We start from the raw sequence: 22304 nt of genomic DNA on the forward strand, positions 1-22304 counted from the left end.
GTGGGGACTGATGTTTCCCCCTGTGGCGATGACCAGAGCCTCCTGATCATAGGAGGCTTTCCTTCAGCAGCCATGAGAAGGATGGTTAGGTGTCTAGATCCAGAATATTTGGTGACTTCACTGAAAATGCGGTTTTGTTCATAAAAAATGGTGACTATTGAGGCTGGAGTGATAGCACAGTGGGCAGTGCATTTGCTATGCATGCTGCCAACCCAGGTACCCTGGCATTCCATATGGTCCCCTAAGTCTGCCAGGAGTAATTTCTGAGTGCAGAATCAGGAGTAAACCCCTGAGCACCTCTGGGTGTGACCTAAAAACCAAAAATAAAATGGCGACTGTGGAATTTGTGATCAGAAACGTAGAATAGAACAGCATTCTATGATGTAAATCGTGATGGTGTCACACAGGCTGGTGCCCTAGAAACGAGGGTTTGACATGCAATGGAGAGGTGGCCACCAAAGTGTGGCCAGCTTGAGGCTGCTGTGTGTTGAAGGGTCACACTTGGGTCCTCCACTTTCCCTGTCCTCATCAGCTAACTTGTTAGTTGTAACTGATTCTCAGGTGTCTCTTTCTCCTTTAAAAGTACAAAATAGGCACATTTCCAATTTGTTTATCAGAGTCTGAATTCTTCAAATGGTCACAGTCTTCCAAATTCTCATGTAAAAATAAATACAACCTCAAGACTTTGCTAGTTATCTGTAACTGTATGTATTTAACTTTTTTTTTTTTTTTTTTTTTTTTTTGTGGCTTTTGGGTCACACCCGGCAGTGCTCAGGGGTTACTTCATGCTCAGAAATTGCTCCTGGCAGGCACGGGGGACCATATGGGACACCAGGATTCGAACTGATAACCTTCTGTGTGAAAGGCAAACGCCTTACCTCCATGCTATCTGGCCCCCAATTTTTTTTATTTTTTGGTTTTTGGACCACACCTGGCGGTGCTCAGGGGTTACTCCTGGCTATCTGCTCAGGAATAGCTCCTGGCAGGCACGGGGGACCATATGGGATATCGGGATTTGAACCAACCACCTTTGGTCCTGGGATGGCTGCTTGCAAGGCAAACGCCACTGTGCTATCTCTCCGGCCGTATTTAACTTTTTGCTCTACTTCTTTACACATTGCTTCTTACTACATCTTTTTAATGACCCTTTTTTGTCTTGTTTTTGGTTAGGGTGCAGGTCAGGATAAACTGGGAATCTATGTCAAGTCGGTCGTGAAAGGAGGTGCAGCTGATGTGGTAAGTGTGACCTCTGAGCCCTCTCGTGCCTGCCACCCAGCCCAAACCCAATGCTGATACCGAGGTTCTGGTCACCCGCCAATCCCTTTCTCCTACCCCTACCCACACCCACCACAGACACATGCCCTTTGTGTGTGTGCATAGGACGGACGTCTGGCTGCAGGTGACCAGCTTCTCAGTGTGGATGGGCGGAGCCTGGTAGGACTGTCTCAGGAAAGGTATGTTGCTGTGTTTGAAGTTTAATGTGGCCATTTTTAGGGAATTAAATTTGTAACTAGAAGATGAAAAACACTGATCTACAAGGTTCTTTGTATGAAAAGCTGTATAGGACCACTTTTTGGGTGGATATCTTAATCTGGGTGGTTCTGTGGAAAGACACCAAGCACTTCCTGAAGTTGCATACTTCTTAGTGTGTGAGGGTCTTCAGAGGAGGTCACTGAGCTGTGGGCAGGCCAGATAGGCACTGGAGCCATGATAATGACCTACTCCTGGTCACTCTCTTCCAGGGCTGCGGAGCTCATGACCAGGACCAGTTCTGTGGTCACACTGGAAGTTGCCAAGCAAGGAGCCATCTACCACGGCCTTGCCACCCTGCTCAACCAGCCATCCCCTATGATGCAGAGAGGTGAGGGGGGCCTGGAATTTTGTGGCCACAGCTGCTACCCCATTGTGCTGTAGTGACAGCAGAACTGGGTGGTCGCCAAGGGCTCTCATGACTAGGAGTCAAAGGGATAAAGCACCCCACCATGGCCAGGAGTCAAGGGACAAAGCCACCCCCCCCACACACACTCATACTCAGGGGACAAAGCACCCCCCCTACACACACACACACACACACACATACACACACACACACACACACACACCCCTCACACCCCCACCCTCAGCTGCTGACATTCACCTTGCACATAGCTGCTCTATCTCTCTGGCTCAGTCCTGCCCTCCCAGTCCTCAGCCCTCACTTCACCCCCTTCAGCAGGCTGAGAACCCTTTTATGGGGTGAACACGGAGGGGCTAGAGGTGATGGTCAGAGCAGGGTCAGCACTGAGACAACATAGGAATAATGGGCACAGGAGTTGGCATCTTGTGTGGGCAGGGAGAACTGTGAAGGAGGCTACTGTATGGAGGATGTCACAAGGCACTGTGCCAGTGAGCTCCAACTTTGGTCATTGAGAGGTCACAGTGAAAACACAGGCCACAGAAGGGATCACTTGGGGATGTCCTAGTGAGGATAGCTTTCAGGCACCAGAGCCCTGTGACCCATATTGGTCACCTATTGGTCATGTATTGGTCACCTCAAGAGCTCAGTCTCTGCTTTGGGCCACTGTACACAGCTTATTACTCTCGACCTGTGCTCTTGGCATATTATCCCCCAGGACCTGGTTATCTCACCCTCCACACCTATAAACACTGAAGGCTGACCCTGCTGTTTATGGAAACAGCAGAGCACTCTGAGAGGCACATGTTGTGCTTCTGCCCTGATGGAAGATTTCTTAGCATGTTGCCCTCGTTGCTCATAATATTTTGCTTTAGACTGACTACTGATACAGTGTATAGCTTCAGGAATCTAGATGGTGTGTGAGAAGTCTGTGGAAAACTGGTCAGAGTAGTCAGAGATCAGGAAGACTGGAAGATGAACAGTTACAAAGTAAAGCAGGAGTCATTTTGCCAGATGATAGTCTATTCAGGGTCAGATCAGCCTGGGAGAGCTAAAAACTTGGTAGATGAGTTAGAGTTGATTTCCTGGACCTGAGAGATAGAAAAGGTGAAAAGGCCAAGTGCTTGCCTTGCTTGCTGTCAATTCAGGTTTGATCCCCAGTACTTCATATGCTCCCCTTGAGTCCATGAGCACTGAGCTAGGAGTAAGCCTACACTACTGAGCATGGCCCTCCAAAACAAAAGCAGAGAGAAACTTTTTGAAGTGATTTTTGTTCCTGAGGCAGGCCTATGCTTTGAAAGAACATCTCTTCCTATATGAGCAATGAGAGTTCTCCAGAGATAATCTTCTTCCAAAAACAAGTCTCTTTTCTGGAGTGAGGTGCCCTTGTCCCTTTCAGGTGTAGGACAGTTGCTCAGCCTTGGGCCCCATGGCCCACTATCAAGACTGTGCTGTTAGTTGCAGATCGCCGTGGTTCTGGGAAACCCCGACCTAAGAGTGAGGGCTTTGAGCTCTACAACAACTCAGCACCCAATGGGTCCCCAGAAAGCCCGCAGTTGCCCTGGACAGAGTACAGCGAGCCCAAGAAACTGCCTGGTGAGGACAGGCTGATGAAGAACAGGGCTGACCACCGCTCCAGCCCCAATGTTGCAAGTGAGCCCTGGGCTGTGTACAGACGGGGGAGGGAGGAGCGGGCAGGGTACATATTGATGAGACCATGTATCAGCCCAGCCATGAATAGCAAGGGAGTGTTGGGGTATGTCCTGGTAAATTCATGAATTGATACAACAGTGTATAATATAGTATTGGGGAGGGCACATTCTGATGGGTCCCTTAATCAGATTGGCCCCTGACTGTGACCCATAGCAGATCCAGCTCTATCCTTCCAAGTAGAGCTGTTACATACTAAGCCCAAAACTGTTATTGCCCTCTTTGCCACTCTAGGTGGGCCTGGAGACTGCCTGGGTGGGGAGGGGCTTTCAAAGGTGACTCACATGGACTCTACCAATTTTGGGGCTCTAGTTATCATCAGTCAGTTTTGGAGACAAGCATATGTCTCCTGGTTTCAGTGCCCTCTTTCCCCCACTTTGCTGCAGACCAGCCTCCCAGTCCTGGAGGGAAGAGCGCATATGCCCCTGGGGCAGCGGCCAAGATCACCTCTGTCTCCACTGGGAACCTGTGCTCTGAGGTGGGACCACGTGCTTCACCTTAACTTCATGCCTTCCATCCTGTCTACTGTGTGAACATTCACTGCTTCTGAGTACTGAAAGGCTTATTTTATTTCAGCCCCTTTATAAATTAGTTTGGAGTTAATCAGTGTAAGCAAATTACAATGTTCTGTCATAATTCGTCTAGGATCAGCACTTCAGTGTTTTCCCAAATGATATATTGTGCCTCTGGGGTGGTGGTGAGGGGAGGTAGGCTGAAATAGTCCCAGGGAGAAGTAGCCTCCATGTAATTGGGGTCATTCTCTCATGTTCTCTTGAAGAAGGCAGCTTTGCAGGGTGGGTGGGGATGAGGGATCTCTGGAAGGAATAGTGTGCCAGTCAGTTTGGGACTTTGATCTTGATTTTGACTCTGCTCAGTTTGAGCAGTTGGTGAAGGTATGTGTGGTATTTTACAGCTGCAGGCAGACCTGCCACATCTGGTGCCCAAACAGTGACACCCCCTTTGCTCTTTCACAGGAACAGAGCCCTCCACCCCGGCCTGAGGCCTACCCCATCCCCACACAGACCTACACCCGGGAGTACTTCACCTTCCCTGCCTCTCGGGCCCAGGACCGCATGGTGCCTCCCCCGAACCAGTGGCCAAACTATGAGGACAAGGGCCCCATGCTCTCCGATGGCGGTGATCCCCATTCTACACGTCAGGTGAGGTGGTACATGAACCCTGCATGCACACGCAGAGGATCGGGTCAGGGCTTGGGTCTGCCTTGCTCGCCTGCAACATCAGCTCCTCCTGTGCTCCTGGATGCTTAGTGAAAGGCAGCCTTTTCCATTTTCTCTCATACCAGTGCTCAGTGGCTTTGGAACTCCAGTGCTTGTAGGCTTGTAGGGTGCCTTCCCAGGAGCAGGGAATGGCTGGCAAGCAGGCACGAAGCAGAGCTTTGCTGGAATGGCACCGAAGGGAGGATGTTACACTTTGTTTAGCAGCTACTGCCTTATCCTTCTGCATTAGCCATAGTCTCATAGGCCTCTTGCTTCCTTCATAAACTTTTCCCTCACATCACTTTCTAACACTTCCCTCACACAAACTTTCTTCCCCTCAGGCTGACTTAACGCCTCACTATCTTTCTCCCCCAATCTCTTCCTCACACCTTCTTCACTAATGAATGCTTCCATGACACTCTTTCCTCACACTTGCTTCCCTTATAATTTCTTCTTTTATGCATGATTCCTTCACTTTTTTCAGTCTTTCCTTATACTCACTTCACTCTTCCCTCAGAGTCTAACTTCACCACTATCTTCTCTTACTCTCTTCCCTTGTGACTGCTTCCTCACACTCTTCTCACACTTTCTTCTTTTACATCCTTCCCAAACACACTTTCCCGCACTTTCACTTCCCTCACACTCTTCCCTCATACTTGCTTTCTTCACATTTCTTTCCTTACCTTCTCTTCTCTCATACATATTTCCCTCACTCTCTCTTTTCTTATTCTTCCCTTACTCTCACATTCTTTCCTCACACTCTTCTTTCGTATTCTCTTCCCTCATGAGTGTTTCCTCATACACACGCTTTCTTCCACACACATTCTTCCTCACATTCATTATCCTCAGACTTTCTCCCCTCAGTCTTCCCTCATACTCTCTTCCCTTAGATTTACCGTATTTTTTGTTCCAGAAGATGCACTCCCCTCCACCCCCCCAGATGGGGGGAAATGTCTGTGCATCTTATGGAGCAAATGCCGCCTGGAGCTGAAGCCTGAGTACAGGGAGCTTTTTATTATATTAACAAAAAAGTATTTAAAATGTTTCTTTTATGTTCTGATATTAAAAAATGTTAGGTAAATGTGTTTAACCAGCTGTGGACCAACATACTGTAAATATACTTCAGCCTCACAGCCACTGTCTCCTGACGTCTCTTGTTTTCCTCTAAAAACTGTGTCGTAAAGAGTGAAAATATGGGACTTCCTCACACACTTTCCTCACAATCAACTCTCTCATACTATCTTCCCTCACACTTGCTTCCCCCATGCTCCCCATACTCTGCCTTCTCTCTTGCTTCCCTCACACACCTTTTTTTTTTTTTTTTTTTTTTTTTTGGTTTTTGGGCCACACCTTGCGGCGCTCAGGGGTACTCTTGGCTCTATGCTCAGAAATCACTCCTGGCAGGCACGGGGTCCATGTGGGATGCTGGGATTCGAACCACCATTAGTCCTGGGTCAGCCACTTGCAAGGCAAAAGCCCTACCTCTGTGCTGTCTCTCCAGCCCCTCCCTCACACTCTTATCTCATATTCACTTCTGTCATACTCTATTCTCTTATTCCCTTTTCCCTCATATATGCTACACTCATACAGTCTTCTCCTCTTACTCACTCTTCTCACATTCTCTTCTCTCTCATATTTATTTCCTTAACTCTTTTCCTTCACATTCATTTCTCTTGCATTTTTCCTTCCTCCTTTCCTTTCCCCTCTCCCCTCGCTCGATTCCAGGCTTTGTGCAAAAGAAATCACTTCTGGCAGGCTTTGGGACCGTATGCGGTACAGAGGTCCTACCTGCTGTGCTATCACTCTGGCCCCAACATACAGTCCCTTTTTTCACACTCTTTCTCGCTCTGTTTCCTCACACATACTACTCTCATACTCACTTCCCTAATACTTTCCTCACATTCTCTTCCCTCACTTTGGCTTCCTTCACAGTCTTCCCTCACATTGACTTCTCTCACACTCACTCTCTCACTGTTGCTTCCCTCACACTCTCTGCCCTCACATTCTCTTCCTTCATACTTTTCTCTCACCCTCACTTTTTTCACACGTTTCTCTCATTCTCTTTCCTCACACATGCTTCCCTCACACTCACTTTTTTTTGGTTTTTGGGCCACACCTGGCGGTGCTTAGGGGTTACTCCTGGCTGTCTGCTCAGAAATAGCTCCTGGCAGGCACGGGGGACCATATGGGACACCGGGATTTGAACCAACCACCTTTGGTCCTAGATCGGCTGTTTGCAAGGCAAACGCCACTGTGCTATCTCTCCTTGCCCACACTCACTTTTCTAACACTCTCCCTTCAACACTCTTCTTCCCTCATACTCTTTCTTCAGTCTTCTGCACATTTACTTCTCTCCCACTCTTCCCTACCCAGTCAATGCCAGCTGTATCTTGACAAGATGGATGTAGGAGGTGAACACAGACCCCTCAAGGAATTCCCTCAACCCCTGCTTCTTGGCTGTTTCTGCTAGCAGCACCTGCTTCCCTGGAGAAATTCTTGACATGACCATGCCTGGTCTCTGCCTGTGCTTCCTCACTGCACTCTCTCCCTCTTCTTCCCTTGCAGCGGGTGACACGCTCACAGGAGGAGCTGCGGGATGACAGAGCCTGTGGCCTAGAGCGCCAGACTGACAGTGACCTATGGGTCACACAGAGCTCCTCGATGGGCTCCAGCGCGTCCAGCCAGGAACACCTGGACCACTCCTCTAAGCCTGGCACTCCAGCCTCCACGCTCACCAAAAGTGCCCCAGGCCGCTGGAAGACCCCTGCCCTGGTGCCAGCCCCTCCTGTGGCCCTGTCCCAGCCCCTCCGGACAGACCTGCCCCCGCCACCTCCACCGCCTCCTGCACACTATGACCTGGATGGGGTTCCCCTAGACCTGCCCCTCCCACCTCCCCCCGGGAGCCAGCTGGGCCCCCCACCAGCTGAGCGCAAGAAGAGGGAGGAGCAGCAGCGCTGGTATGAAAAGGAGAAGGCACGCCTGGAGGAGGAGCGGGAGCGGAAGCGGCGTGAGCAGGAGCGGAAGCTAGGCCAGATGCGCACACAAGCCTTGCACCCCACCACAGCACCCTTGCCGCCTGCAAAGCCTGAGAAACCGGTGACCCTGCCGCGGCCCCCAGAGACGGTCATCCGGGAGCTGCAGCCCCAGCAGCAGCCTCGCACAATCGAGCGCCGGGACCTACAGTACATTACCATCAGCAAGGAGGAGCTGGCCTCAGGTGACAGCCTGTCCCCCGATCCCTGGAAGCGCGACGCTAAGGAAAAGCTGGAGAAACAGCAGCAGTTGCACATTGTAGACATGCTAAGCCGAGAGATTCAGGAACTGCAGAGCAAGGCTGTGCGCAGTGCCGAAGAGAGCGATCGCCTGCGCAAGCTTATGCTGGAGTGGCAGTTCCAGAAGCGACTGCAGGAGTCCAAACAAAAGGATGAGGATGATGAGGAGGAAGAAGAGGACGATGTGGACACCATGCTAATCATGCAGCGCCTGGAGGCCGAGCGCAGAGCACGGGTACAGGGGAGAGAGGCAGGGGACAGAGTACAGAGCTCAGGTACAGGGGGTGGCAGGGAGTGCAGAGTTGAGGTAAGGGGGGAGGCCTGGGGTGGTGGGAATGGGAGTGGAGTGCACAGTCTCAGCTCCTCTGAGCTCACATGCCTTGTTTCCCATCACACCTCCACAGAAGAAACTGTTCATGACCAGGCTTGGCTCAGAACTGTGGGATTAGGGCCAACTCTTTACATCTGGCCCAGCATGAAGTCCTCAGACTCTGTGTGCCAGCCAGCGCTTGGGCTCCTGGGGCTACTCCAGCTCCCGTGTCTCTGCCAGGGTTAGGCTCTTATTCTAGTCCTACGCAATAGTACTGACGTGGGCCCCAGCAAACTGCAGGACCACAACATCAGGGCTTATTTATACAAGGGATAAGATTGCTGGGGACACAGTGATGAGGCAGTGACATCAGGAATAGAGGTGGCTGAGGACCTCAGGTTCGATGTCTCCTTCTGATTAAGGAAAACTTCTCAGGCCAAGGAAGCAAGTAAGTTGCACTGTTTGGTGCGCAGGCAGCATGGTTGGGGCAATTTTGTGATTTTGAGTTTTACTGATTTTTTTCCTTTCTTTTCCTGTTATAATATTAGGGGGAAAGGCAGCTTTTAATTCTGTCCCCCACTTTATTTATGCTGTCTCTGCTAGGGATCTGAAGCTGGGCCTGGCAGGTGTTCCAATAGTTATCAGTGAGGACATAGAATATCAGGGAGGTCCCCTTCCTTTAGTTTTGGGAAAGATAATCCTTAGAGTGCCTCTACACCCGCACAGTGCCCCGTGGTTCCCTGCACCTAATTTCTGCTATAAACTCAGCATTGAGATTAGGGATCAGCACTTTGACATGTTTGTAACTAGAGGTCTATGAGCCCCTCTTGGCAGAATGCAACACTACTCTGGTCCCAGTCTGCAGGCATTCTTCAAGGGGTCCCTGGGCCCCACCCCCTTTTACCCGGCAGAGGGGCTATGTGGTGGCTGCCATTTGTATGGTAGAGAGATGTGGTGAGGGGTATTTCTTGTCAGATAGTCCTGCCCTCGTGGAGAGTGAATGGTGACATGGGAAAATTTTCTGACTGTGACATGGGAAAATTTTCTGACTGTTCTGGGCTGTGACCACCTAGTCACCGAATGGCTGAGATGCTGCTCTGAGGCAGAGGCTTCTGGAGCTTTGTTTTACGCATCTGCGGCTTGTCCCGTGCCCATGAGATGGTGAGGGGAAGAGGGTCTGTCTGTCCAGACCTGCCCCACTGCCACCTGCAGCCTTCTGCCATGAGAGCTGCTGCTTGCCTGGGAAAGTTAACTCTGTCTCACTCCCTTTCTCTTTTCCTTCTCCGGTAGCTGCAGCAGACTGCTATGCCAGCAATCTCTGTTCTAGATTTGGTATGTTCGTGTTTCTTTGCTTTTGGTCCTTCTGTCTTGATTTTCTTTTCTTTCTGTGCTGGTCTGACCTCAGTAGCCACTGAGCAGGCTGTGGCCCTGTGACTAGAAGCATGCCTGTGTCTTTAGATATAGTTCCTCCTCCTTGCTTTTCTCCCTTCATTCTCAGTGTTCCTGTTTGTTATGGTCTGACCTTTTCTTCATTCTAGTCCTAAGCCAAACCCAGTGTTGTCACAAGCCTGTGAGCAGAGGATAGAGGTTTGATGAGGGAACCCTAGATGCTGTGGTCCAGGTGGAGGATGTGCCACTGCAGGAGGGATAGTTCAGTCCTGGAGGTGTGGGTACAACCTGAGCTTTTTTTCCTCCAGAGCTACTTCATTTTCCTTAGCTGTCCCTGCCGTGGGTCCAGGACAGCTCAGCGGTAGTTCTGGCCTGCAACCATACCCTCCACATTCATTTCCTACAGGCCCACTGCACAGAGTCTGGGAGGTGTCCTCAAGTACCCCCAATGTATCCTGGTGCTGGGTCCCCTGTTCACCCACCTCAATAGCCCCATGACTGACAACATCCGCAGTCCCCATATCTGTGCCACTCTGGGTCAAAGGGTTTTTCCTTGGGGACACATGAGGACTTCAGGGAACCAGGGAGTCTGGGAGCCTTTCTGCTATGGGGTCTTGTTAGTCCCTGACTGCCACAGTCCTCCAGGGTGCCCTTGAGTCGTCTTGACTCCCTTCTCACCTGGCTGGCTGGAGCACCCCCTCCTGCCCAAGTCGTGGCAGAGGCAGGGCCACTAGTGTCTGAGGTAGCTCAGCTACCTTGTTTTCCAAGCTCCTGTTGGTGAACTTTTCCTCTAACGTGGGGAGGAATCAGACATGCACTGGCCACCTCCAGCTGCAGCACAGAGGCCTGGTAATGAGCTGGGAGAGAAGCTGCATGTAGGCTTCTGGTATAGCTGCAGATGGGCCTTTGGGGCCAGTCGAGACCTAGGCACAGAAGTTGGCTTAGAGCCTGCTGAGCCCTCTAAGAGCTCTTTAAAAGATGGTGGCCAGGAGGTGAAACTTGGCCCTGCTCCTAGAGTCCTGGTGCTCTGGATCAGCTCTGGATCAGTCACCCTCTCCCTGCTTCCAGAGGCTCTCCTATGCAGCGTCTTCTCTGAGATGCGGGATTCAGGTGAACTCACCCCTCCTGGCCTCAGCATCTTCATCCCCACCAGCTGCCCTTGACCTCAAGTCGTTCTTTCTGTAGCAGCTGGCACCATGCCCACATGACACTGGTGGGCATGAGGAGTTGCTGTTTGGAAGAAAGAAGGATTTCTTTCTCTCCTGATTGTCCTGTTGGAAAAAAAATTAAATGTGCCCTAGTTGTGCTCAGGGACATGAGGGCCACATCATAGCACTCAGAGGCTCACAGCATGTGTTTCCTCACCTGACCTCTCATCCCAACACCCTGCTCAGTGTTTGTAAGAACAGAAGAGTTAGGGGCCGGAGAGCTAGCACGGAGGTAAGGCGTTTGCCTTGCATGCAGAAGGACAGTGGTTTGCATCCCAGTATCCCATATGGTCCCCCGAGCCTGCCATGGAGTGACTCTTCTGAGCGGCGCCAGGTGTGACCCAAAACTAAAACCAAAACCAAAACAAACAAACAAAAAAACCCAAAAAGAACAGAAGAGTTAGACTTTGAGATGTAAAGATTTCCTGTGGCTCATCAGTGGGAGCCTGGGTCCCGACACTCTGCTCCTGCCCCTCTGCACTGGCATGATGGATGGTCTTCGAGGCAGGGAGGAGTTGCTTGTTTACAGTAACTCCTGGGCCAGCATCACAGCCAGGGTTGGTAGGCAGCACTCTTGTCCCTCTCAGCTCTGAGAAGGACGGTCTGCCTTCCCAGCACATTCCCTGCCTGGAGAATCTTGGCTCTTCAGTGCTATCTGGTGTATCTTTCTAATTTGGGTCCCATTTTGCTGAAGTTGTAATGGTAATGAGATTCTTAGTGACTGTTCCCCTTGTTGACTGGAGATCCCACCATTGGGCTTTACGGTCTTCCTGCTGTTGCTCATAATGAGGTGCAGCTTTGAAGCTCCCTGGGGCTGGAACAAGCATTTTTGAAGAGCTGTGTCTTCTAGGACATTTGTCTCCTGGATCAGGGACTTGATTCTCCTGTTGCAGGCAATAGCAAGAGTGAAGGTCTTAGGTTTCTGGTTTGTAGAAGAAAAGGACTCAAATGTAGACTCAAATGTAGTTGGTGTCTTATGTTCGCTGTAACCAAAGCTAAGATACCAGCATAGTGGCGTAAAAGCACAGAGACCCTGCAGGGCCATGCCCCTGAGAGGGTGTCAGCAGGATCTTGTCTGGCCATCTGGGGGCTCACTGTTCAGCACACAGTCACCCAGACCTCTATTTCTCCCTAATTCCTCACTTCATCTCTAGGAACCACCCACAGCCTGATGTGCAGAGAGGGCTGAGAGGAAGGGCCAAGGCTCTGACCCTACCCAGGACAGGGCTGATACAACAGTATTTGGACGTTCATGCATCCCTCTGCTTTGCCTCTGAGAGGCATTGCAGTCAAGCCATTTGATGAGGGCCTAGCAGTTACGTACAGTGACAGTGCTATGAGGGAGGCAAGCAGCAGACAGGTGGGGACACAAATTTGGAAGCCCATCTATGCTGGGCTAGTTTTGTGACTCAGGTTGGTGCTGTCCTGAGATCCACGACGTGGTCCACAGAGAGCCAGTGAGCTGAGGCAGTTGAGGAGGTTCTAAGTGACAACGTTGCCTGGGGACTGCTGTCCTATGTGTCCTGTCACTGGCTGCAGCTGTTGTGCCACAGGAAGCATCGGAGCCACAGACCCCATGAGCACTGAGGGGACAATAGGTTGGAGCCCAGTGCCATAGTCCACTCTGGAATAAGAGCACTGGAGCCCATGTGCGTGTGTTGTCCCAGTGCTCTCTTCACTTGCACTGTGCTCAACACGCGTGCGTGCGTGGTGTGTGTGTGTGTGTGTGTGTGCCATAAGGGCAGGTGGCCAGTGGGAACCAAAGATCATGTGCTGTCAGTTGCAGGATGAGGAGCGGCGGCGGCAGCAGCAGCTGGAAGAGATGCGACAGCGGGAAGCAGATGACCGTGCACGGCTGGACGAGGAGCGCCGCCAACAAGAAGAGGAGCGTGGCCGGCGTGATGCTGAGGAAAAGGTCCTGGTCCTCTGAGTGCTACTCACGTGCCACTGGTTAGCCTGGCTGTAACTGTCAGGGGCCTTGGCCCCGCTCCATGCCAGGCTAAACAGGGCCTACCTGACTCCTGAGCTTTGGTGGCTGGACCCAACTTTCCTTGCTCTGCCTACTGCCTCTCCTCTGACTGCCTCTGGGGCTGTGCACTCGGGCGGGTGTGCCACTGGAGTCCAGGGTGGAGGCAACTGGACCCCGACGTAGTTAGCGGACCTGAAGCACTGCAAGTAGATTTTTGGCTAAGATTGCTCAGCTAAAACGTCGTACAGAACATGTGAACTCAGTGTGATGCCCCATGCGCAGTCATTTCCCTGTGGCCGCTGTGGGCATTTATGCAGGGACCCTTCCCGGTTTCTTGATACTGGGAGACTAGTCTCTGCAAGGGTTCTCATCCGGGTTGGGGGCCTGGCTACTGCAGGATTCTGCAGGCGCATGCACATGATTGTGTGTGTGTGTGTGTGTGTGTGTGTGTGTGTGTGTGTGTGTGTGTCTGTCTGTCTGTCTGTCTGTGTTCTTGTTCTGCAGGCGCATGCACATGATCGTGTGTGTGTGTGTGTGTGTGTGTGTGTGTGTGTGTGTGTGTGTGTGTGTGTGTGTGTGTGTGTGTCCTGGTTATGACTGCCCTCTGTCCCTTCCCTTCTGTGAAGGGTAAGCCTTCGCATCTTCACAGCCACTGGGAAGCAAGGCTTTGTAAACTGTCTGCTCCCATAGTGCAGCAGATCCCAGTCATGGTGCTCCTCGCCCTTCTGTCCCCAGGGACCTCAAGGGCACTTCCTGTAGTGGTGCTGCCTGTTAGATACAGAAGGCTTGCACAGTAGGTGGACGGGAAGATGGCACTCATTTTCACGAAGGTGGAGTGACTCCTGTGAGGACACAGACCTGTCCTGAAAGCAAGGATTTTCACGTGCTCTAGACTGGCCCTTCACATTTTTATCTATTATTGGCCATTTCTCAACATCCTGCAATGGCCTCCTGCTTACCCCATGGAGTTGGGCCCTGTGGGGTGGGCTCTGGAAGGTGGCTGGGCCCTGGGACTTTGGCACGGGCATTGGTGCCAACTGAATAGAACCACTGAGGAGCGGAGCCAGTGGTGGCATACCAGTGTGTGATGCTACACTCACAGTGGCTGCTCGAAAAGAGCCGAAAGACTTATGTCCAGAGGGATGGGTGTGCTTTGCTGTAGACTGTGCCCTGCTTATGTGTGTGTGTGGGGGGGGGGGCATCTCCCAGCAGGCACTGTGTGTGCTCAGAGGTTGGTTTTTCATGGTTTCCTGCTACAGTGTGTGTAGCTGGGACACCTACACCTTCCTCGCCTGACTCCCACCCACCTCAAGCTGAGGCCATGTGCAGAACCCGAGGTGGACATGTCTTGTCTTCAGGCTGTCACTACTGAGGAAGCACGTCCAGAAGACTGGCAGGGCTGGGCAGGGCTTTCATTCTCCAGCTTCTCCTTAGGTGGAACACTGGCCATCACTTGCTAACCTGTGCCTGTAGGGACGGTGCACACAGTGGAAACATGCACGGGGATAGAGGGCAGGGTAGGATGTGTGTAGGGGTGCCACACACAGTGGGACAGCGGGAACATTTACAGGGATGGGGCGCATAGTAGAAATGTGTGCAAGGATGGCACAGACAGTGGGAATGTGTACAGGATGGAGCACAGAGTAGAAATGTCTGTGCGCGCACACAGTTGGAACATGTATGGGATGGAGTGCATAGTAGGGGTTGAGTAAGGATGGTGCCTACAGTGGTATTTTTGTGTGTGTAGAAATGGGGCACATAGTGGGATGTGTGGGTGCCTGCAGGGATGGAGCTAGTAGGGATCTGTGTGTAAGGGTAGCGTAGAGTGGAGATGTATGTTTGTGTGCAGGAATGGTGCATGTAGTGTACATGTATGTGCAGGGACAGCATAGTAGGGATTACATGAGTGCTGGGAGAGTGTGCATAGTATACATGTATGTGCAGGGATGGATTGTTTAGGGTTGGGACCTAGTGGGGATGCACGAGTGTGCAGGAAGTGCGTAGGGGGGATATGTGTGCCTGCAGGGATGGAGCATAATGAGATGGTGTGCATATGTGTGTGGTGATGTAGCACATAGTGTGATATGTTGTACGTGCCATGCGTGTGTACTGTTGGTCTGCACGGGCGCGCGTGTGTGGCGTGTCTGGTGTGCATGTTGGGGTGTGGTGTCTGGCTGAGTAGGATATGTGCTGTGTGTAGAGGGAGCCAGGAGAAAGCACATTCACAAACAAACCCCTGGGACTGTGGACCGAACCTGGGAAGGAGCCTCAGCGCTTGCTCTGCAGTCTCACATCACCCTTACACAGTGGGAACGTTCTGGCTGCTCTCCGTACTTTTGCCCGTTTACTTTTCCTCTGTTCTGAAAGTGTGTCCTTCAACCCAATTGTGCTGTTTCCTTCTCGATGTTCCGACACTTGAACACTGTTGCCTGTAGTTGTGCAGATGTGTGTTGCAGACTTGTACAGTGAGTGTGCAAATACATCGGACTCTGCTGTCCTGTCTGCGCTGGTCTTTCCTGGGTCAGGAAACCCTGCTGTGGCCGGATGCTGTTGGCAAGGCGGGCGGCAGTTTAGGGGAAGGAGGAATGTGAAGAATAAGGGATGGGCTGCTGTGCCTCCCTCTTGGGGCAGGGGTGGCCCCAGAGACCAGCTCTGGACTTGGGGACTACTGGCCAACCAGGGTAGAACATTGGCTTGCCTTGGCTTTGACCACCCCTACTGCCAGGTAAGTTAACATATTCTTTGACAAGAAAGAGGACCGAGTCGATCTGGGGGGATGAGGATGGCTCGGGCCTCACCATGCTTCTGCTGTGGGGAGGGGGCCTCTTGGAGCTACCTTCGTGGCCGACCTCTGACCGCTGTAATTTTTATCTCCCCGCCTGCAGAGGCGACAGGAAGAAGGGTATTACAGCCGCCTGGAAGCAGAGAGGCGCCGACAGCATGAGGAGGCCGAGCGGCGGCTGCTGGAGGCTGAGGAGCCTGGTCTTTGCCGCCCTCCACTCCCACGGGGCTATGAACCCGCGGTCCCAGGCCCCGCGGCCCACCCTCCTCCCCCACCCCAACGGGCTGCCTCCTACCTCCACACGCAGGCCCTCTCCCCTGACTCTCTGTACACCGCCAAGTTCGTGGCTTACAACGAGGAGGAGGAGGAGGAGGACTGCAGTCTAGCAGGTCAGGATCAGTCCTCCCGCGCGAGGAAGTCTCCCGGGCACCTTCCTCCAGCTGCCTTTAAGTCACAGCCACGCCCAGCCTCCGATGGCATCTTTCTCTCCAAATCCTTCCAGACCCCCTCGGCCAGTGCCAACAGTACTGCCTACAGAGCAGGCCATCCCCCGCCCCCTCCGCAAAAGCCCAGCTTCTTCCAGCTTGGCCACCCCGGAGGTCGAGGTAACTGCGCCCCATGGCTCCTTCTGCTGCCTGCTGATCCAATCACGGGCTTCAAGGCTCCACCATGATCCGCTCTTTGGGAACGGGCCTTACCACTAGTCTTACCTCGAAATCATCTTGGTGATGGAGCCGCCATTGATTCTGTCCTAGCCCAAATTCCTGTTCTGCCAGCCAGCAACTCCTCCGTTGCCCTTAAGTCATTCCCAAGTACTGTTGGTCTGGGCCTACCCCCTTGCTCTCCTGTGGCTCTCATTCGGTCCGATGGGTGTGCAAACCCCGTCTGAAGGTGGCCCTGCTTACTAACATAGCCCAGTGGCACACCAGTCCTTGCGCCTAATCTGCACGGCCCATTTGAGTCGCAGGAGGCTCCCTCCAGGCCTGGCACTCAGGGTGTACTACCTCCTGCCAACTACCTCATCGAGCCTAGGAGTCTCCTTTTTACTGTGCCCAAGTCTCCCAGCTCATCTCAGCACTGTCAGCCAGGTGCTACTTATCTTGCCCAGAGGCCCCCTCTTGCTATGCCTAAGACTCCTAGCTCAGCCCAGCACTAGTCACCTGGCCTAGCAGCAATGTGGATGGCTCCCTCAGGCATTGGAAGCAGTCAAACACCAGACCATTCTGTCCATTCACCAGCATGGCATCTCCATGCCGAAGGAGGCCTCTCATGGCTTCGCTGCTCCCAGTGACTTTGGCTCTCAGCGCTGGGGACTCACAATAATTTGCGAGTCGCTAGACTCAAAGCCTAAGGAATCATCTCTAGTTTTAGCATCTCACCCCTCATCTTCACCTGAGCTTTGTTGGGGTTCTATATAAAATAATGCTGAGCTTGGTGGCCACCTGCAGAGGCCAGGAGCCAGGAGCAGCCTCCCTTCCCCTCTGAGCTCACATCTGATGCTTTGCCGAAGGTGGCGAAGGTGTAGTGGCCAGGTTACCCTCTAAACGTTGGCTTTCAGTCACCCTACTAACCCCAGTTCTGTCTGACCCGGAAGTACCTCGGAGGAGCTGCCCGACCCACCTCTCTCTGCCTGTGCTTGGACAACTTGTGCATTTATCTGCCTGCAACCGTAACCTTTCACTGACCTCTTGCCTCTTGTACCTCTCAGTGCTGTCTCTGTCTCCTGCTGCGAGATTCCGGACCAGCATGCTGCTGCAGCTGCCTTTGCTTCTTCCACTGCAGGCGATAGTCACAGGGAGTCCCATCATAGCGTTCAAACACATTATTACTCAAGCACACTTGGATGCCTTGCTTGGTGTAGTGCTGGCATGTAGATTATCAGCTGAACATCCTTGTTCTTCTGATTAACTAAGCAATTGGAGAACTTTCTACCAGTGGAAGAAGCAAATATTTTTTAAAGCAAAACTCAAAGGATGTATATTTTAATGAAAAAAATTTTTAAATGAAATATCAATTTAAAGACTTACAGTTTAAATAACACTGCTTGTAAATAACAGGGCCTGTTCTGGAAGTCGTGAGCCAGGAATGGAGTTAGGACTGGGGTTCTGATTCCTTTTTTGAGTCTTTGTTCTGGATGGATGACTCTGTGCGCCAGGATTCTTAGATCCCACTCACCTAGTGACAGAAATGCCGGTGGTCATGACAGTCTAATTCAGCTTAAATCAAGGAACGACAAAAATCAGTTTAGTGCCACATATCTGAGAAGGATCATGTTCACCTAGTGTAAGAATTTAGTGGCCTGTTTAATCCCTCACGTAGACCCACAGTGCTGCTAGTTGTTTGCTGACCCATGAGCCTGTGTCCGATGGATAGAAGGTTCCTGAGTGTGACATAGATGTCACGGCTACAGCAGTTTGCAGTATGGGGTAGAGATGTCAGGACGTCACTGAGATTCACTTCCTCTGACAGCATCAGTCACCTGTTGGGATGCACTGGCACTTTGTGTCTGCTTAGCCTCGCATTAGTCAGCAGCCTTGGGCCTGATTTGGGAGGCTCTGGTGTGACTTCCTCAAGTCTGGGCTGGTCCTGAGACGGAGCTGGGGGAGATGGTTCATGCAGGAAGTGGATTCTGATACACATGAGAATAGAATGCACTGCTCTTTGGCCATCTCTGGTCTTGTGGTGTTTGGGGAGGGCAGGTGGAAGGGGCAGCACTGACAGGTTCACTTCTCAGTGAGGCTCCTCAGGGCCCTCCTAGCCTATGAACCACTCAGCAGGCATGAATGAGCTTACTCAGGCCACCAAAGCTAGGTTTAAGCTATCGGGCTGCTGGCCACCTCCTGCTTCTGAGCTCCAGATGCAGGTTCCCCCACATATCTGTCCCAGGTAGGCCAGCCTCACGGCAGGACTTGAACTCTGTTCTTTTGCTTTCCGCCACAGGACCAAACTCTTACATGGGCTCCACAGGGACCTTGCTCGGTGCCCATGAGGTGCATCGAGATCCCAGAGAGAAGCTGTGTAGAAGGTAAGTGCCTTCCACAGGGACTTAAGGCTGTTGCTGGATCCAGAGCAGAATGACCCCATTTCCTCAGGTTCTGGTGTGGACTTGGGCAGCAGCGAATTAGCACATGAACTGGGGTCGCTTCCTCTCTAGACAGCGGGGGATAGGCACAAAGTACTGGACACTGCACACAGCGCATGGGCCTGGCATTTTCCCACACTCCCCTGGGGTTTCGGCTGGCATGTACTTACTGGTTCTAAAGCAGCGAACTTGAAGTTCATTGTTGGCATCTCACAGGGATTGGAAGACATGTTGGATGTGGCATCAGACCTATCTGAGCCAGGGTTTGCAGGAATGACCCCTCACCTGGTGACAGTAGAGAAGGGTTTAGAGGACAGACTATGCCGGGAGTATCTGGCTAGCATGTAATGGGTCAGGAGAATGCTGTCTGGCATTGGCAGCATTGGCACTGCTGACACCTAGGAGAGGTCTTGAGAGACGATCCCGCTTTTCTTCATCTTCTACAGCCAAGAGGCAGTTCCATCTGGAAGTCCTGGAGCACCTGAAAACTTGCCCTTCAAAGAGCGCCAGCGTCTCTTCTCACAAGGTCAGGATGTGTCGGATAAAGTGAAAGCGTCCCGAAAGCTGATGGAACTGGAACAAGAGCTGAACACTAAGTGAGGGACATCTCCATCCCATCCTGCTCTCAGCGCTGGGCTCCAGATCCTAAGCCCAGAAAGCTCATTTTATTTTCCAAGAGACGATTGTTTAAACACTTCAAAGTTGTCCGATTTCTTAATTAACTGGTTCATGTGAGGAAAGCTTTTCTGGTAGTTTCTCTTTAGCCTTGAGTTCCCAGGGGACCGAAGGGGGGGTCGTCTGTAGGACGAAGGTCTGCTTTCCTCCCCGTGCCTTCTCTCCTGTTGGCCCTGAGGTGGAAGTGACCCAGCACATGTTTGCACTAAAGCTCATGGCCCGCAGGCTCACCCTGACAGCCACAGGCTCCCCATCTTCTGTTCCAAGTGGGGTTTGAAAGAGTTTCCGAGGGAAGAACTTACAGATTCAGCTTTAGCAAATGTTACTGTTCTTAATTCCAGAGTATTGTTAGACTAGTAAATTCCCACCAGTTTGAACATGGCAGTTCTATTAGAAAGCAAACTACAGCTAACGGGATTTAAAATCCTGTGAGGACTTAGGTTTGGGCTCGAGCTGCGCCATGATTGGGATGGAGCCGAGCACCGAGAAGGGTGGGGGCGCCCAAGTGCTCCTCGAGAGTGGCTGTGGCCCAGCTCTGCTTGGAACGCCACAGAGGGAAGTTGTGGGGCAGCTTCAGCTGGCCTCTCACCTTCTCCTAGAACTATTTAATTTTCCTTTGTTGATTACTAGTTACCACTGTTATTTTCTTCAGCCACAAAGATGTGACTGATATTTGGGAGACGGACCTCACTGTGTTTTAGGTTGTCTGATGATGTTACAGCGATAAATCACTTGATGAGTTGACTCAGCCCTGCAGGGGGTCTGGGTGGATTTTCTGTTCCTTATGTCCTCTGCCCTGTGTCTGGTAGGAAAATGCACACTTTCAAATGAAGCCCCCGCCTCAGAATCACTTTAATAAGAGTTGTATGATAAATCATTAAAATACGATTGTACATAGTTTTGTCTATCAGGGTTTTTATTTGAAAGTGTGCTTGTCCCTTGCCTCAGGCTGTGAGGGAGAGGTGTATGCCAGGCTCGCCCCTTTTGCCAGAAGTGCTCAGGGAAGGAGGCTGCACCCAGCTCTTGAGAACATGGGCAGCCTCATGGGGACTGTCCGCACTCTTTACAGAAACTACTGTTCTGTCCCAGGGGACGCACAAGCACATGCGTGCGCGCACACACGCTTGTGCACACGTCAGTAGGCAGCAGTGGGGGCAGGCCGTGTGGGATACCTTGGTGGGATGGGGGTGAGCTTTCCAGAACTGCATTCCTATGGAAAAGCACCAAACTGCTGTCTTGTCCATTTCTACTGTATTTGGTGACCTATTTTTAATAAACTTTCTATGTATTTGAATCCGTGGCAGTTCTTTCGGGGTCTGGTTGCTGAACTGTGGCCCATCCCCTCACCTGCACAGTGCAGCCTCTGTTTGAACAGGGCCCCATCAGTCCGCAGTCTCTAGGCTCCTGGAACTTGTGCCACCCAGGCCCCCAGCCCGAGGGGTTCAGGAACCCTCTCCCCACTGCTTCTGTTGGCATAAGGTTAGGAGTAGGTAGTGTCTCTCAGAAAGTGAGGAAGGCCACTCAAAGCTGGTCCCTACCCCATAACTGATTCTTCTGTAGCTTCTGTGTTCTCTGCACCTCTGTGCTTGAGTTTCATTCGGACCCAGATCTAAATTGGTGAAATTAGACCCAACACAGTCTGGGCTTCCATAGGTGAGCAGGCACAGGGAAACGGGATGCTGATAGCAGGGTGGTGGTTCCCTGGGGGAAGTGCCTGGAGGGGACAAAGGGGACCCTGCACCGTCTCCAACCAGGTGGAACCGTGGCCAGGGACAAGTCTTGTGTTTTTACTCATCTCTCAGTACTGAAAGCAGTGACCCAGGGGAGACTGGAGCCCCCGGTGGTGTGCCCCTTCTGAATCTGCCGGCATCCTCAGTGCTTGCCACTCAGCTTGCCTCTTCCCAGCCCTTCCCCTTGCCCCCACCGCCCCAGCTCATACAACCAGCCAGCCCTGTTGCCCTCACTGGGCCCGTGGCTACTCAGACAGCACCTGCACACAATGAAATGGAGCGTATGCAGACCACATGTATCTGCATCTGTGCAGAGAGTGTGTGTTTGGATAACAGGCATGATGTGTGCAGACACTAGCATGTGCAGACAAATGGTGTATGCAGACATCACGCGCAGACACAGCTCACATATAGTCACATGGTGTGTGCAGACACCAGCACACACACACAGGTAGGTAGATCCAAAAAGTGCACAGACCAGGTACACCTAAAGAGGCGGCACAGTGCATTGAAGTACACATGGTGGATGCACAGCCCCAGCCTCTGTGTAGGTGTGTTAGGCCTGTGCACCCTTGGAGCTGTGATGCCCGCGCTGGTGGCTGACGGGACCTTGGCATTTGGCGCAGCCCATGCCAGCCCTGGGGCCATGGCCAGAGCATACCTGCCCTGGTGCGAGGAGCAAGCCAGAGCTGAGTCTGCTAACCGCCACACACCACCAACCTATGACTGCCCCTTGCATGGACTGCATGTGGGATGTATGGAGGGCGGGAAGGGAGGAAGAAGGGCAAAGGAAGGTTAGGGTGAGGTTAGGGCAAGGAAGGAAGGAAGGTTAAGTGCCCAGGCCAGGATCCCCTCAGGTGAGGCCTGGGGCCAGCACAGTACGGTGCCTCAGCTCTGCTTTAAGAGAGGGAGGGGGGTCCGGAGATAGAGCATGGAGGTAAGGTGTTTGCCTTGCATGCAGAAGGACGGTGGTTCGAATCCCGGCATCCCATATGGTCCTCTGAGCCTGCCAGGAGCGATTTCTGAGTGTAGAGCCAGTTGTAACCCCTGAGCGCTGCCGGGTGTG

General features: G+C 52.1%; 1 protein-coding gene across 2 annotated transcripts in view; it reads left to right on the forward strand.

Moving 5' to 3' along the window:
* The window catches only part of AFDN (afadin, adherens junction formation factor), a 95603-nt gene extending 75724 nt beyond the window's left edge, over positions 1-19879 (forward strand). The window contains exons 24-35 of one of the 2 annotated variants that reach the window (XM_049785148.1): positions 1171-1236; positions 1381-1454; positions 1743-1861; positions 3353-3547; positions 3991-4082; positions 4579-4764; positions 7387-8328; positions 9694-9735; positions 12781-12915; positions 15855-16356; positions 18692-18776; positions 19280-19879. In XM_049785148.1, coding sequence (XP_049641105.1) covers positions 1171-1236; positions 1381-1454; positions 1743-1861; positions 3353-3547; positions 3991-4082; positions 4579-4764; positions 7387-8328; positions 9694-9735; positions 12781-12915; positions 15855-16356; positions 18692-18776; positions 19280-19433 — 2592 coding nt within the window. In that variant the 3' untranslated portion in view covers positions 19434-19879. Of the gene's footprint in view, positions 1-1170; positions 1237-1380; positions 1455-1742; positions 1862-3352; positions 3548-3990; positions 4083-4578; positions 4765-7386; positions 8369-9693; positions 9736-12780; positions 12924-15854; positions 16357-18691; positions 18777-19279 lie in introns of those variants that run through there. The other variant, XM_049785149.1, reaches the window with a different exon arrangement.
* The last annotated feature ends 2425 nt before the right edge of the window (positions 19880-22304 follow it).

Source organism: Suncus etruscus, chromosome 12, assembly GCF_024139225.1.
Source record: "Suncus etruscus isolate mSunEtr1 chromosome 12, mSunEtr1.pri.cur, whole genome shotgun sequence".
In the NCBI taxonomy this organism is placed as follows: Eukaryota; Metazoa; Chordata; class Mammalia; order Eulipotyphla; family Soricidae; genus Suncus; species Suncus etruscus.